At 37.3% G+C, this 13256-nt stretch overlaps 1 protein-coding gene across 1 annotated transcript in view; it reads left to right on the top strand.

Moving 5' to 3' along the window:
- Positions 1-13256, top strand: part of SLC9A9 (solute carrier family 9 member A9) — a 605167-nt gene that overhangs the window by 146516 nt on the left and 445395 nt on the right. The window contains exon 5 of the mRNA XM_001111715.5: positions 11975-12090. Within this exon, the coding sequence (XP_001111715.2) occupies positions 11975-12090 (116 nt within the window). The remainder of the gene's footprint in view (positions 1-11974; positions 12091-13256) is intronic.

Below are 13256 nucleotides of genomic sequence, written 5' to 3'. Positions count from 1 at the left end.
AGATTCAAATCTGTATACCCAACAGTCTGTCACATCAGCTCCTTCATCTCAACATTTCTAAAACTGAATTTGCAATCACTTCTGTAAAACAAAGTCATCCTTCAATGTTCCCCAGCTGGTAGAAGTATGTGTGCATTCTGGACTTCTTTCCATAGCACTTATCCACAATATGAATAAAATGACAAATCATAAAAGGCCTTTTAACTGACTTCTCCAATAAAATACAAGCTCTTTTTAAAATTTATTTTTTATTTTTAATTTTTGGAGATACATAGTGTATATACTTATGGGTTACATGTAATTCACTGATACAGGCATGCAATGCATAATAATCACATCAGGGTCAATAGAGGATGCATCTCCTCAAACATGTATTCTTTATGTTACAAACAATCCAATTATACCCTTTCAGTTATTTAAAAATGTATAATTAAATTATTTTTCACTGTAGTCACCCTGTTATATTAACAAATATGAGGTCTTATTCATTCTTTCCACCTTTTTTTTGTACACATTAACCATCCACACTTCCCCTCCTCCGCACCCCCACTACCCTTCGCAGCCTCTGGTAACAATCTTCCTACTCTCTATTTCTGTGAGTTCAATTATTTTAGTTTTTAGCTCCCACAAGTGAGTGGTAACATGTGAAATTTTCTGTGCCTGGCTTCTTTCACTTAACATAATGACTTCCAGCTCCATTTCAGGTTGTTGCAAATGACAGGATCTCATTCTTTATGGCTGAATAGACCTCCATTGTGTATATGTATCTCATGTGTGTGTGTGTATATATATATATATATATATATATATATATAGAGAGAGAGAGAGAGAGAGAGAGAGAGAGAGTTTCACTCTTGTTGTCCAGGTTGGAGTCAATGGGGCCATCTCAGCTCACTGCAACCTTCGCCTCTCAGGTTCAAGTGATTCTCCTGCCTCAGCCTCTGGAGTAGCTGGCATTACAGGCATGTGCCACCATGCCCAACTCATTTTGTATTTTTAGTAGAGACAGGGTTTCTCCATGTTGGTCAGGCTGGTCTCGAACTCCCGACCTCAGGTGATCTGCCCACCTCGGCCTCCCAAAGTGCTGGGATTACAGGCGTGAGCCACCGCACCCAGCTGCACTTTTTTTTTTTTTTTTTAATCCGTTTGTCTGTTGATGGACACTTAGGTTGCTTCCAAATCTTGGCTATTGTGAGTAGCGCTGCAATAAATATGGGAGTGCAGATATTTCTTCAATATACTGATTTTCTTTCATATGTGTATATTCCTAGAAGTGAAATTGCTGGTTTTTTAATTTTTTGAGTTTTTCTCATGAAGGGATGTTAAGCTATGTCAAATGCTTTTTTGCCATCAATTGAAATGATCATATGGTTTTTGTTCTTTATAATATGCATCACATTAATTTATTTGCATATGTTGAGACATCCTTGCTTCCCTAGGATAAATCCTACTTCATCGTGATGAATGATCTTTTTAATGCGTTATTGAATTCAGTTTGCTAGTATTTTACTGAAGATTTTTGCATCAATATTTATAGGAATATTGGTCTGCAGTTTTCTTTTTTTGATGTGTCATCTGGTTTTGTTATGAGGATAATACTGGCCTCATAATATGAATTTGAAAGTATTCCCTCCTCCTCCTCTATTTTTCAGAATGAGCAGAGTTGGCATTAGTTCTTTAAATTTTTGATAGAAGCAGTAAAGCTACTGGGTTCCCCGGGCTTTTCTTTACTGGGAGATATTTTATTATGGCTTTGATCTTGTTACTTGTTACTGTTCTGTTTAGGATCAATCAACATCTGTTGGATTTCTTCAAGGTTCACTGTTGGTAGGTATGACAACAGGAATTTATCTAATTCTTCCAGATTTTCCAGTTTATTGTCATATAGTTGCTCAGGGTAGCCACTAATGATCCTTTAAAATGATCCAGTGGTATCAGTTGTAATGTTTCCTTTTCCATCTCTAATTTTATTTATTTGAGTCTTCACTCTCTTTTTTTCTTAGCCTGATTAAAGGTTTGCCCATTCTTGGGCAAAATAAAACAACCGACTTTTTGTTTTATTGATCATTTGTGTTGTTGTCTTCAAATTCATTTATTTCTGCTCTGATCTTTATAATTTCATTTCTTCCACTAACTTTGGGTTTGGTTTGCTCTTTCTTTTCTGGTTCGTTAAGATGCATCATTAAGATGCATAAAAATCTTCATGTTTATTTGAAGTTTTTTTCTTCCTTGATATAGGCACTTATAGCTATAAACTTCCTGCTTAGTACTGCTTTTGCTGTATTCCATAGATCTTGTTATGTTGTGTTTCCATTATCATTCAATAACGGAATATCATTCAAAAACCGTTGTGTTTCAAGAAATTTTTCAATTTCCTTCTTAATTTCTTCATTGACCCACTGTCATTCAGGAGCATATTGCTTAATTTTCATGTGTTTGTATAGTTTCCAAAGTTCTTCTTGTTATTAATTTTTTGTTTTATTCCATTGTGGTCAGAGAAGATGCTTGATATTATTTTAATTTTTTCAATGTTTTAAGATTTATTTTGTGATCTAACATATGTCCTATGCTCAAGATTTAAAATAAATCTTAAAATCTTAAAACTTTCTCTTCCTTCTTTCCTTTCTTCCTGTTAATGAAGGTGATGTTGTCTGGTGGTATGTTTTAATATCTTACTTTTTATTTTTTATGTGTTTATTGTATTTTTTTGATTTGTAGTTTTCATTAGGCTTGCAAATACTATCTTATAACCCATTATTTTAAGCTGATAACAACACTGTTTGCATAAGCAAACAAACAAGCAAAAAGAGAGCTTACAAAAACTCTACACTTTAACTTTGTCCTCCTGCTTTTTAACTTTTCGTTGTTTCAATTTATGTATTATGGTACTGTCTATGTCTTGAGAAGTTGTAGTTATTATTTTTGATTGGTTCATCATTTAGCCTTTCCAATTAAGATCGGAATAGTTCATATACCACAGATAAGGTATTATAATAGTCTGTGTTTTTCTGTGTACTTACTGTTACCAGTGAGTTTTGTATCTTCAGATTATTTATTGCTCATTAACATCTTTTTCTTTAATGTTAAAGAACTCTTTTTAGTGTTTCTTGTAGAACAGGTCTGGTGTTGATGAAATTTTTCAGTTTTTGTTTGTCTGGGAAAGTCTTTATTTCTCCTGCTTGTTTGAAGGATATTTTCACCAGATATACTATTCTAGGGTAAAAGTTTCTTTCCTTCAGCACTTTAAATATGTCATCCACTCTCTCCTGGCTTATAAGATTTCCACTGAAAAGTCTGCTGCCAGACATATTGGAGCCCTATTGTATGTTATTTGTTTCTTTTCTCTTGCTGCTTTTAGGATCCTTTCTTTATCCTTGACTTTTGGAAGTTTGATTATTAAATGCCTTGAGTTAGTCTTCTTTTTTACATCTGCTTAGTGTTCTGTAACATTCTTGTACTTGGATATTGATATCTTTCTCCAGGTTTTGCAAGTTCTGTATTAGCCTTTTAAATAAATACTCTACTTTTATGTCTTTCACTACTTCCTCTTTAAGGCCAATAACTCTTAAATTTGCCCTTTTGAGGCTATTTCCTAGATCGTGTAGGCATGCTTCATTGTTTTTTATTCTTTTTTCTTTTGCCTCTTCCAACTGTGTGTTTTCAAATATCCTGTCTTTGAGCTCACCAATTCTTTCTTCTGCTTGATCAATTCTGCTATTGAAAGACTCCGATGCATTCTTTCATATGTCAATTGCATTTTTCAACTCCAGAATTTCTATTTCATTTTTTTAATTATTTCAATCTCTTCATTAAATTTATCTGATAGAATTCTGAATTCCTTCTCTGTGTTATCTTGAATTTCTTTGAGTTTCCTCAAAACAGCTATTCTGAATTCTCTATCCAAAGGGTCATATATCTCTGTTGATTTAAGATTGTTCCCTGGTGCCTTATTTAGTTCACTTGGTGAGGTTATGTTTTCCATGGTGGTCTTGATGCTTGTGGATGTTTGTCTTTGTCTGGGCATTTAACAGTTGGGTATTTATTGTAGTCTTTGCAGCCTGAGCTTGTTAGCACCCACATTTCTTGGAAAGGCTTTACAAGTATTCTAAAAGAATTGGGTGTTATTATCTAAGCCATATTTGCATCAGGGGGTGCCCCAAGCCCAGTAACATTATGGTTCTTGCAGACTGGAAGAGGTACTGCCTTGAAGGCCTTAGATAAGATCAGGGAGAAATCTCCAGACTACCAGGCAGTGACTCTTGTTCTCTTCCATTACTTTCTCCCAAATAAATGGAGTCTTGCTCAGTTCTGAGCTGCCTGGACCTGAGGGTGAGGTGAAACAAGTACCCCTGTGACCACCACCAATGGAACTGTACTAAGTCAGACCTGAAGCCAGCACAGCACTGGGTCTTGCCCAAGTCCCGCTGTAACCACTCCCTGGCTGCTGCCTATGTGTGCTCAAGGCCCTTGGGCTCCACCATCAGCAGGTGGCAAAGCCAGCCAGTCTTGTATGCTTCCCTACAAAGTGGCAAGTTCCCCTAAGCCCTGGATGTGTCCAGATGTGCTATGTGGGAGCCAGGTACTAGAGTCAAAATCCTTACAAGTCTACCTGATGTTCTGTTTTACTATGACTAAGCTGGTACTCAAACTGTGAGATGTAGTCATTTCCACTCTTCCCTCTCCTTTCCACCGGCAGAGGGACCCTCACCCCATGTTCACCACCATAGGCCCACAGGAAGTACTCCCAGCCCCTGCCAATGTTCCCTTAAGGCCCAAGCTCTCTTCAGTCAGCTTGTGGTTAATGCTACCTGACCTAGGACTCACTCTTCAGAGCACTGGCCTCCCCTCTGGCCCAGGGCAGGTCCACCTATGCTGTCCAAGAGCCCAAGAGTCTGCTTGGTGCTCTGTCCTGCTGTTGCTGAGCAGGTACCTAAGATGCAAGTGAAAATACCTTTTGCTTTTCCCTCTACTTATCTCAGGAAGAAGGAGTCTCTCCCCATAGCCACCACAGGCAAGGAATATGCTGAGTCTTACCTGAAATCAGCAAGTCTCAGAGTCTCACCCAAGGTCCATGACATGCTACATGGGTATTGCTGCTGGTTATTTAGGGCCCAAGGGCTCTTTGGTCATCAGATGATGGGTCCTGCCAGTACTGTGCCCTTCCCTTTAAGGCAGTGGGTTCCCTTCTGGCCCAGGTTGTGTCTAGAAATGTTATCTGGGAGCTAGGGCCTGGAAAAGGGGCCTCACAACTCTGACTGGTGCCCTATCCTACTATGGCTGTGCTGATATCCAAGGTACAAGACAAAGTCTTCCTTACTCTTCTTTCTCCTCTCTTCAAGCAAAAGGAAGGGATCTATCCGTGAGCTGCACAGCCTACAGTTGAAGGAGGGGTCGCACGAGCACCGCGTTAGCCACCCTGACTGGTGTTCCAGTAGGTTGCATGCCCCCAGTCCACTGACTCTGAGCCCAGTTCAGCACTGAGCTTCAGAATCACCTAGGAGTTTCAGTCCGTGTGGCCTAGATTGCCTTTGAAGTTTATTTAGGGTCCCAGAGCAATTTAACCTGCAGTGGGGATGCTTGGCAGAACTCAAGTTCTAATCGCTGGGATAGAGAATTCCTCTCTGGCCAAGGCTGGTTTTGTATTTCCTCTGCGGACAGGCGTCAGCTGAGTTCAGCTCAGTTTGGCTTTCTGCTGTGACAGGGCACCGAAGTTCAGTGCAATGTTCTACAGTTGCTGCACTCTCCCTCTCCCAGATGCACTGATTCTCTTTATCCATGCTACACTGCTGCTGCCAGGAGATGGAGGAGGAGTGGCATTGGCATTTCAGGACTGTCTCCTACCCTCCTCAGTACCTCTTTTAGCTATATGAAGTCAAGGCCAGGTATTGTGAGTGCTCACCTGCTATTTGGTTCTTATGAAGTTGCTCTTTTTGTGTAGATAGTTGTTAAATTGATATATTTGTGGGGGGTACAATCACTGGAGTCTTCTGTTCTACCATCTTCCTCTATCCCTATCTCAAAATATAAAGTCTTTTGGACAGGAATTATGTATATTATTAATTATTTGTTGAATGAATGAGTCAATGCGTAAATTAATGAATACATGAATGAGTGAATTTCGCTACGGGAACTTCCCAATCCTATCCAGCCTAGCACAGTTTGTGAGTTCTTCTGAGAGGGATTGCCCTTGAACGCATGCTTTGGAAGAAAGAAAATGTGAGACTGAAACTATCCATAAAAGCTGCACAAATAAATAGGGAAAGGTATTTTCCCAAAGGACATTTGGGTATAGAATTCAGAAATCTAGATGCAGATCATAACTTTCATATTGATTCCAGCACATGTAGATCCTGGGTTTTCCCACTGCAGAGCAAGCTCCACATAGTGGCCTATTTCACATGGTTTTGCAGTCAGGGATGTGGCTTTTCTGACCGTTAATGGGACTGGTCCACACAGCTTTGTCTCCAAACTGACAACTTCCTTTGCTTATCCCTAACAATTCAAAAAACTGCCTTTTCTGGTGATCTATTCATAATTTAGTGAAGGCTATTTTTAAAAAAGAAGAGGGAGGAGGAGGAGGATTCCTTTTTTAAAAATACTGAGATTAAGGTGCTATATTTTTAAATCATCCAAACAATTAAAACTTCTGGAACTTTTTGTATTGAAACATTTTTACAACATAGCTTTGAGTGTAGGACTTTAATAGTGTGAAACTAGCTCATGAAATTTAAAATTAGTGTATGCGTCATAACTCTAAATGAAATGAGTATGTTAAGCATTTTCCCAAATCCCCTTTTATGCAATGCCTTCTATTAGAGTAAAATTTATGACTGCCATCCTGTGAGTCTCTAGTCTTTGAGAGCAAGTCATGGATTTCTGTCTTTATATGCTCTATAGCACCAGCACTCTGTTTTTCAAAGGAAATTACTAATTGAATATTTGCTGAAATCAATGTTATTAATGATTTTACTTTTTATGATACAGTTTCTGCTTCTGTCCACCCCTGTAACCCAGGCTGTCACTAACCTCAGAGTGTCCACGGGAGGACATCTGACTCAGGTTTGCCGTCTTCAGGGCATTGTATGCGCTAGACTTCACCAGATTCCCTCTCCCATGAAATTGCATCTGCCCTGTCCTGAGCCATAGTGCCTTCTATGAAGTGATGGCAGAAAGAATATACCACTCTGTGAGGATATGGTGGCTGGTAATGGGTGGCTTCATTTTTTAGCCTCCCAGTTAACGTATTTATAACTAATCGGTTTTTATTAATAATAATGTAGCAACAATAACAATAGCTACCATTATAAGAATGCTTGGCACATTGTAGGTGCACAGTAATTGTTGGTTTATTATAATTAGCAATGATAGTGGCCATTTCTATATTAGTAATAATAACAATTACCATAATGAGCTTGAACTGAACTGGGCTTTTTATTTTTATTTCTTGTATTATCTCAAGGAAGTGACTGAAATTATAGTTATTTTAGGTCAAGGAGTTGATTTCAAGTAAATAAGTAATTTCCTTTCTTTTTTGAAAAAGCAAACTGTGTATGGGGGTGTATGTGTGTGTGTATACTCACACACATGCATGTTTCTCCTGATTTCAAAAGTGTTATAGAGTTGGTGGTTAAGAATGTAGGCTTTGGTGTCCAACTGCCTGGATTCAAACTCTGGTTTGTCACAAGCTAATTCTGTGACCTTAGGCAAGTTAGTTAACCTCTCTGAGTCTTAATTTTCTCATTTGTAAAAGGAATAATTATAGAACATAGTTTATAGAATTATGAGGATTAAGTAACACAATGAGTAACTATTGTGTCCATAATAGTACTCACTGATGTACATTGTTTTGTTTTTATTATAGCAATTATTTAAAAAGAACTGGAAAAATGCAGAAAAGTAAAAAAGAGTTGTTTAATTCTATTATATAACCACTATTAACAATAACACAGGGCTGCATGTGTCTAACTTTTTCTGTTTATATGTATGCCTAAGTATACTCAATTTTATACAGTTAGATGTAATCATTAACTTGTGTTAATAATTCACTTTTCTGTGTCCAGCGTAATTTGTTTTATATATCACTTTATAATTTGTGTTATCAATTTACTTTTCTGTGTTTAATATATATTATTATATAGAGTTTTAATAGTTGCATATTAGTCTGCCATCATTTGTATTATGCTATTCATTCATTGGACGTGGAGATTGCTTTGAATTTTTATTATTATAAATAATAGGAATCTTAATCTAAATTCACATCTTTTGGTACATATTTTATTAATTTCTTGGTATAAATTTATAGGAAACCATTTAATAAGCTATAGAGTATTTTCAAAAATTAATACTTTTAGAGTAAATTGCCAAATTGGTTTCCATAAAAACTTTAATTTCATTTCCAGCAATAGTATATGAGGCTTCTAGTTTCCACGTAACCCTGCCATACCTAGGTAGTATGTATACATATATTTTTTATAATATCCAATTTAATGGCTTCTGTACAATATGGAACAAGTCATTTTAATTCTGAGCTTCAGATTCCTAATGTGCAAATTAAATTAATGGGTATAGAATTCAGAAATATAGTGACAGATCACAAAGTTTGTATTGATTCCAGAACCAATTGATATTCAATATTTGAACTGCAGTTCAAGTGACAAAGGGCCAAGGTGAAGTTGGGCTAATGCCAGAAGAGGCAGAAGAGACTCATTATAGATGAATACTGAGGATCATTTCTCTGCTAATGCCATGACTGACCAGAATGTCCCAGTGTTGATTAGAAAGTAATGTAGATAACAGTTATAATTTTAATATCTGATTGTGTCTTATTGTTGTCTATCCTGATAAACTGTGTACCCTATGAGGGCAGAGATCTTTGTTTGTTCACTGAGACAATTTATGCCTTTAGCACGGAGCCTGACACATAGTAAGGGATCAATAAGAAGCACCTTATACAAAAGTTAACTCAAGATGGATTAAAGGCTTAAACGTAAGACCTAAAACCATAAAAACCCTAGAAGAAAACCTAGGCAATACCATTCAGGACATAGGCATGGGCAAAGACTTCATGACTAAAACACCAAAAGCAATGGCAACAAAAGTCAAAATTGACAAATGGTATCTAATTAAAGAGCTTCTGAACAGCAAAAGAAACCAACATCAGGTGAACAGGCAACCTACAGAATGGGAGAAAAATTTTGTGATCTATCCATCTGACAAAGGGCTAATATTCAGAATCTACAAAGAACTTAAACAAATTTACAAGAAATAAACAACCCCATCAAAAAGTGGGTGAATGATATGAACAGACACTTCTCAAAAGAAGACATTTATGCGGCCAACAAACATATGAAGAAAAGCTCACCATCACTGGTCATTAGAGAAATGCAATTCAAAACCGCAATGAGATACCATCTCATGCCAGTTAGAATGGCAATCATTAAAAAGTCAGGAAACAACAGCTGCTGGAGAGGATGTGGAGAAATAGGAATGCTTTTACACTGTTGATGGGAGTGTAAATTAGTTCAACCATTGTGGAAGACAGTGTGGCAATTCCCCAAGGATCTAGAACCAGAAATACCATTTGACCCAGCAATCCCGTTGCTGGGTATATACCCTAAGGATTATAAATAATTCTGCTATAAAGACACATGCACACATATGTTTATTGCAGCACTATTCACAATAGCAAAGACTTGGAACCAACCCAAATGTCCACCAATGATAGACTGGATAAAGATAATGTGGCACATATACACCATGGAATACTATGCAGCCATAAAAAGGATGAATTCATGTCCTTTGCAGGGACATGGATGAAACTGGAAACCATGATTTTTGGCAAACTAACACAGGAACAGAAAACCGAACAGCACATGTCCTCACTCATAAGTGGGAATTGAACAATGAGAACACATGGACACAGGAGGGGAACATCACACACCGGGGCCTGTCGTGGGGTGGGGCGCTAAGGGAGGGACAGCATTAGGAGAAATACCTAATGTAGATGATGGGTTGATGGGTGCAGCAAACCAAAATGGCATGTGTATACCTATGTAAAAAACCTGCATGTTCTGCACATGTATCCCAGAACTTAAAGTATAATAATAATAAAAAAAGAAGTATCTTTTGAATGAATAAATAAGCTGAATGAAGCTACCTTATACTTATCAAGAGACTGCACCTGGTAACTGGCAGTGTGCTGCCCTCTGGATAAGTGTGGCTGAGCTGCCATGAATGAGGCCTCTTAGACTTGCCTTTTCCCATCTCCCATGCTGTGTCCCACTGACAGTCTTTCTCAGATATTTAATACCTTCAGCCTCGTTAAGATTCAGCCTCCCCTTCTAGAATCCATGCTTTGCTAAGCGATGTTGGGCCCCTGTGCTCTAAACCATTATGGATTGACTTAATAGTTCAATTCAGAGGGTAGAATTATTTCTAAGTTCTTAGGGATTCTTCATTGCTGTCTTTTGGACTGCCTAGAGCAACTACCTCATGGTGTGGTTGAGGGTATATTACATGAACTAACATATCATGTCAAATATAGGACTGTTGATCTAGGCGATACAGTGTGGTGGTTAAAAGCCTAGACTTTAGAGCCGGACCTTCTCAATTCACATCTGGGCTTCACAACTTAATAGCTGTGTCACCTTAAGCAAATTGCTTAATCACACTATATTCAGTTTTCTTGCTAAAAAATACAAAAATATTACCATTGATGGGGGATTTAATGAGTTAAAGCATGTGTACAAGTAAAAATGGTAAGTAAATGTTACCTACTATTTTTATCATTATTATTAGCCTCAATGACCTCATTGAGCATTTGCTATGTGCCAGACACCAAATGTGTATTATCTCAGTTAATCCTTAAAACAATTACGTGGGCTTTTACTGTTATCCCTACCTCATGGATATTCAGGTTCAGAAAGTTTTAGTAATAACTTAAAATCATATAGACAGTAGGTAGTATAGCTTGGATTTAAATGCAGGTAGGTCTGAAATATTCCCTCATAGCGATACTTTTCTTAACATAATTTGAAATATCTGCATTCTTATCGACATTTTTTAATATCTCTTAGCCTTTTTACCTATGCCCAAAACCTTAGAACTAACTTTAAGTTCATGTGAGTGTTTAAACATCCATCTGTTGGTTTCATGGTCTATAGTTTCTAAAGACTCTTACAGTTCTTAAATTACACTGTGATCCAGTTCACCCACCTCTCCATTTCCTCTACTAGGATCTTAGCAAAATCAATCAGTCAGTTAAATAATTAAATACCAATTAAAAGCTATAGGATGGCAAATGATGACCAAAACAGACAATTTGCATGCCATGGTGTGGGGACAGTAAGGTTATAGAATCTTTCCTTGAAAGATCACAATACAACTATTTCAGTATTCATTTTAAACAGTGAGCTGGAGTTACATGCTCTAACCTAACAGTGATTCTCTACCCAGTGTGGAAGTGTCCTGACACCAATAGTAGCAGAGACTCATCTATTATAAGGTGACTGGTTGACTGAGTGCCCTGTGATTGGCTAATATCCTTCTCATCACAGTGATGGACTTGAAATTTGAACCCTTTTCAGTCACCCCCAGCAGACAAAACAAGGAAAACTGAAAAGCAATCCATTTACAGATGTCAGCACAGCTGCTGTGTTTTTGGATATGATTTGCTGTGCCACATTTGACAGATTATTTTTTATATCTTTGAGATTTATCTTGTTTTCATTGGAATATACTATAAACTGTTCCATTACCTTTTACCAGGTGAATAAATTGTGATATTTGGTAAAATTGTCTTTCATAGCCAAGAGATTCCAGTGTACAGAGAGCTAGCATGACTGTCATTTGGCAGGGCGGTGGCAATTTGTGCATGATACGTATTCGGGAAAAACATTAGCATGTGACTTATGATAGCATGCGTTTACACGGGGTTCATCTGGATGTTTGAAGGTCATGTTTTTCTCTTCAACAGGTTAATTATGTATGGTTTTGTGAAGGCTATGATACATGCTGGCCAGTTGAAAAATGGAGACTTTCATTTCACTGACTGTTTATTTTTTGGTTCACTGATGTCTGCTACAGATCCAGGTAACTGCTCAAATAATCTATTTTCTTCTTTTAAAATCAAACATTAAAAAAAATCAAACATTTAAATTGAATGTTTCTCCCCAAGACCATCACCTGAGTCTACATAATAATTTCTATTCCTCTTCATCTGCAGTTCACATATCTGTTAGTAATCACTAAAGAGAAGAAAAGGGGAATATTTTAATAGTGCTAAAGAAATTGATTAGAAAGTAATTTCAGTAGTGGGAGAGATCTTTAAAGTCATTATAGTTTATTTCTCTAGATAAGCTTGTCCAACTAGCAGCCCATGGGCTGCGTGCAGCCCAGGATGACTTTGCATGCTGGCCAACACAAATTCATAAACTTTCTTAAAATATAATGAGATTTATGCACAGACCTTTTAATTTGCTCATCAGGTATCATTAGTGTTAGTGTATTTTACGTATGGCCCAAGAAAATAATTCTTCTTCCAATGTGGTGCAGGGAACCCAAAAGATTGGACACCCCTGCTCTAGAACATGTAACCATTTTGAGTTATCATCCTGAATTTTTCTCCAGTCAATATGTCTTCTCTTCTTTTGAGAATTATGTATTAAATTAAATGATTTAAAGATATATTTTAAAAATGTTTACTATGGTACTTTTCAAGCATATCAAACATAACGGAGAATAGTAAAAAGAATTCGCATATGCCCTTCAGCAATTATCAAATACGAGCAATCATCTTTTTTTTTTTTTAATTTAAATAAATGTTAATTTCTTTTTTTTTAAATTTATTTATTATTATTATACTTTAAGTTCTAGGGTACATGTGCATAACGTGCAGGTTTGTTACATATGTACACTTGTGCCATGTTGGTGTGCTGCACCCATCAACTCGTCAGCACCCATCAACTCGTCATTTACATCAGGTATAACTCCCAGTGCAATCCCTCCCCCCTCCCCCCTCCCCATGATAGCCCCGGTGTGTGATGTTCCCCTTCCTGAGTCCAAGTGATCTCATTGTTCAGTTCCCACCTATGAGTGAGAACATGCGGTGTTTGGTTTTCTGTTCTTGTGATAGTTTGCTAAGAATGATGGTTTCCAGCTGCATCCATGTCCCTACAAAGGACACAAACTCATCCTTTTTTATGGCTGCATAGTATTCCATGGTGTATATGTGCCACATTTTCTTAATCCAGTCTGTC

Source organism: Macaca mulatta, chromosome 2 (assembly GCF_049350105.2).
Source record: "Macaca mulatta isolate MMU2019108-1 chromosome 2, T2T-MMU8v2.0, whole genome shotgun sequence".
Classification (NCBI taxonomy): Eukaryota; Metazoa; Chordata; class Mammalia; order Primates; family Cercopithecidae; genus Macaca; species Macaca mulatta.
Note: the sequence above shows the minus strand (reverse complement) of the source record. Positions and strands in the feature narration are given on the sequence as shown.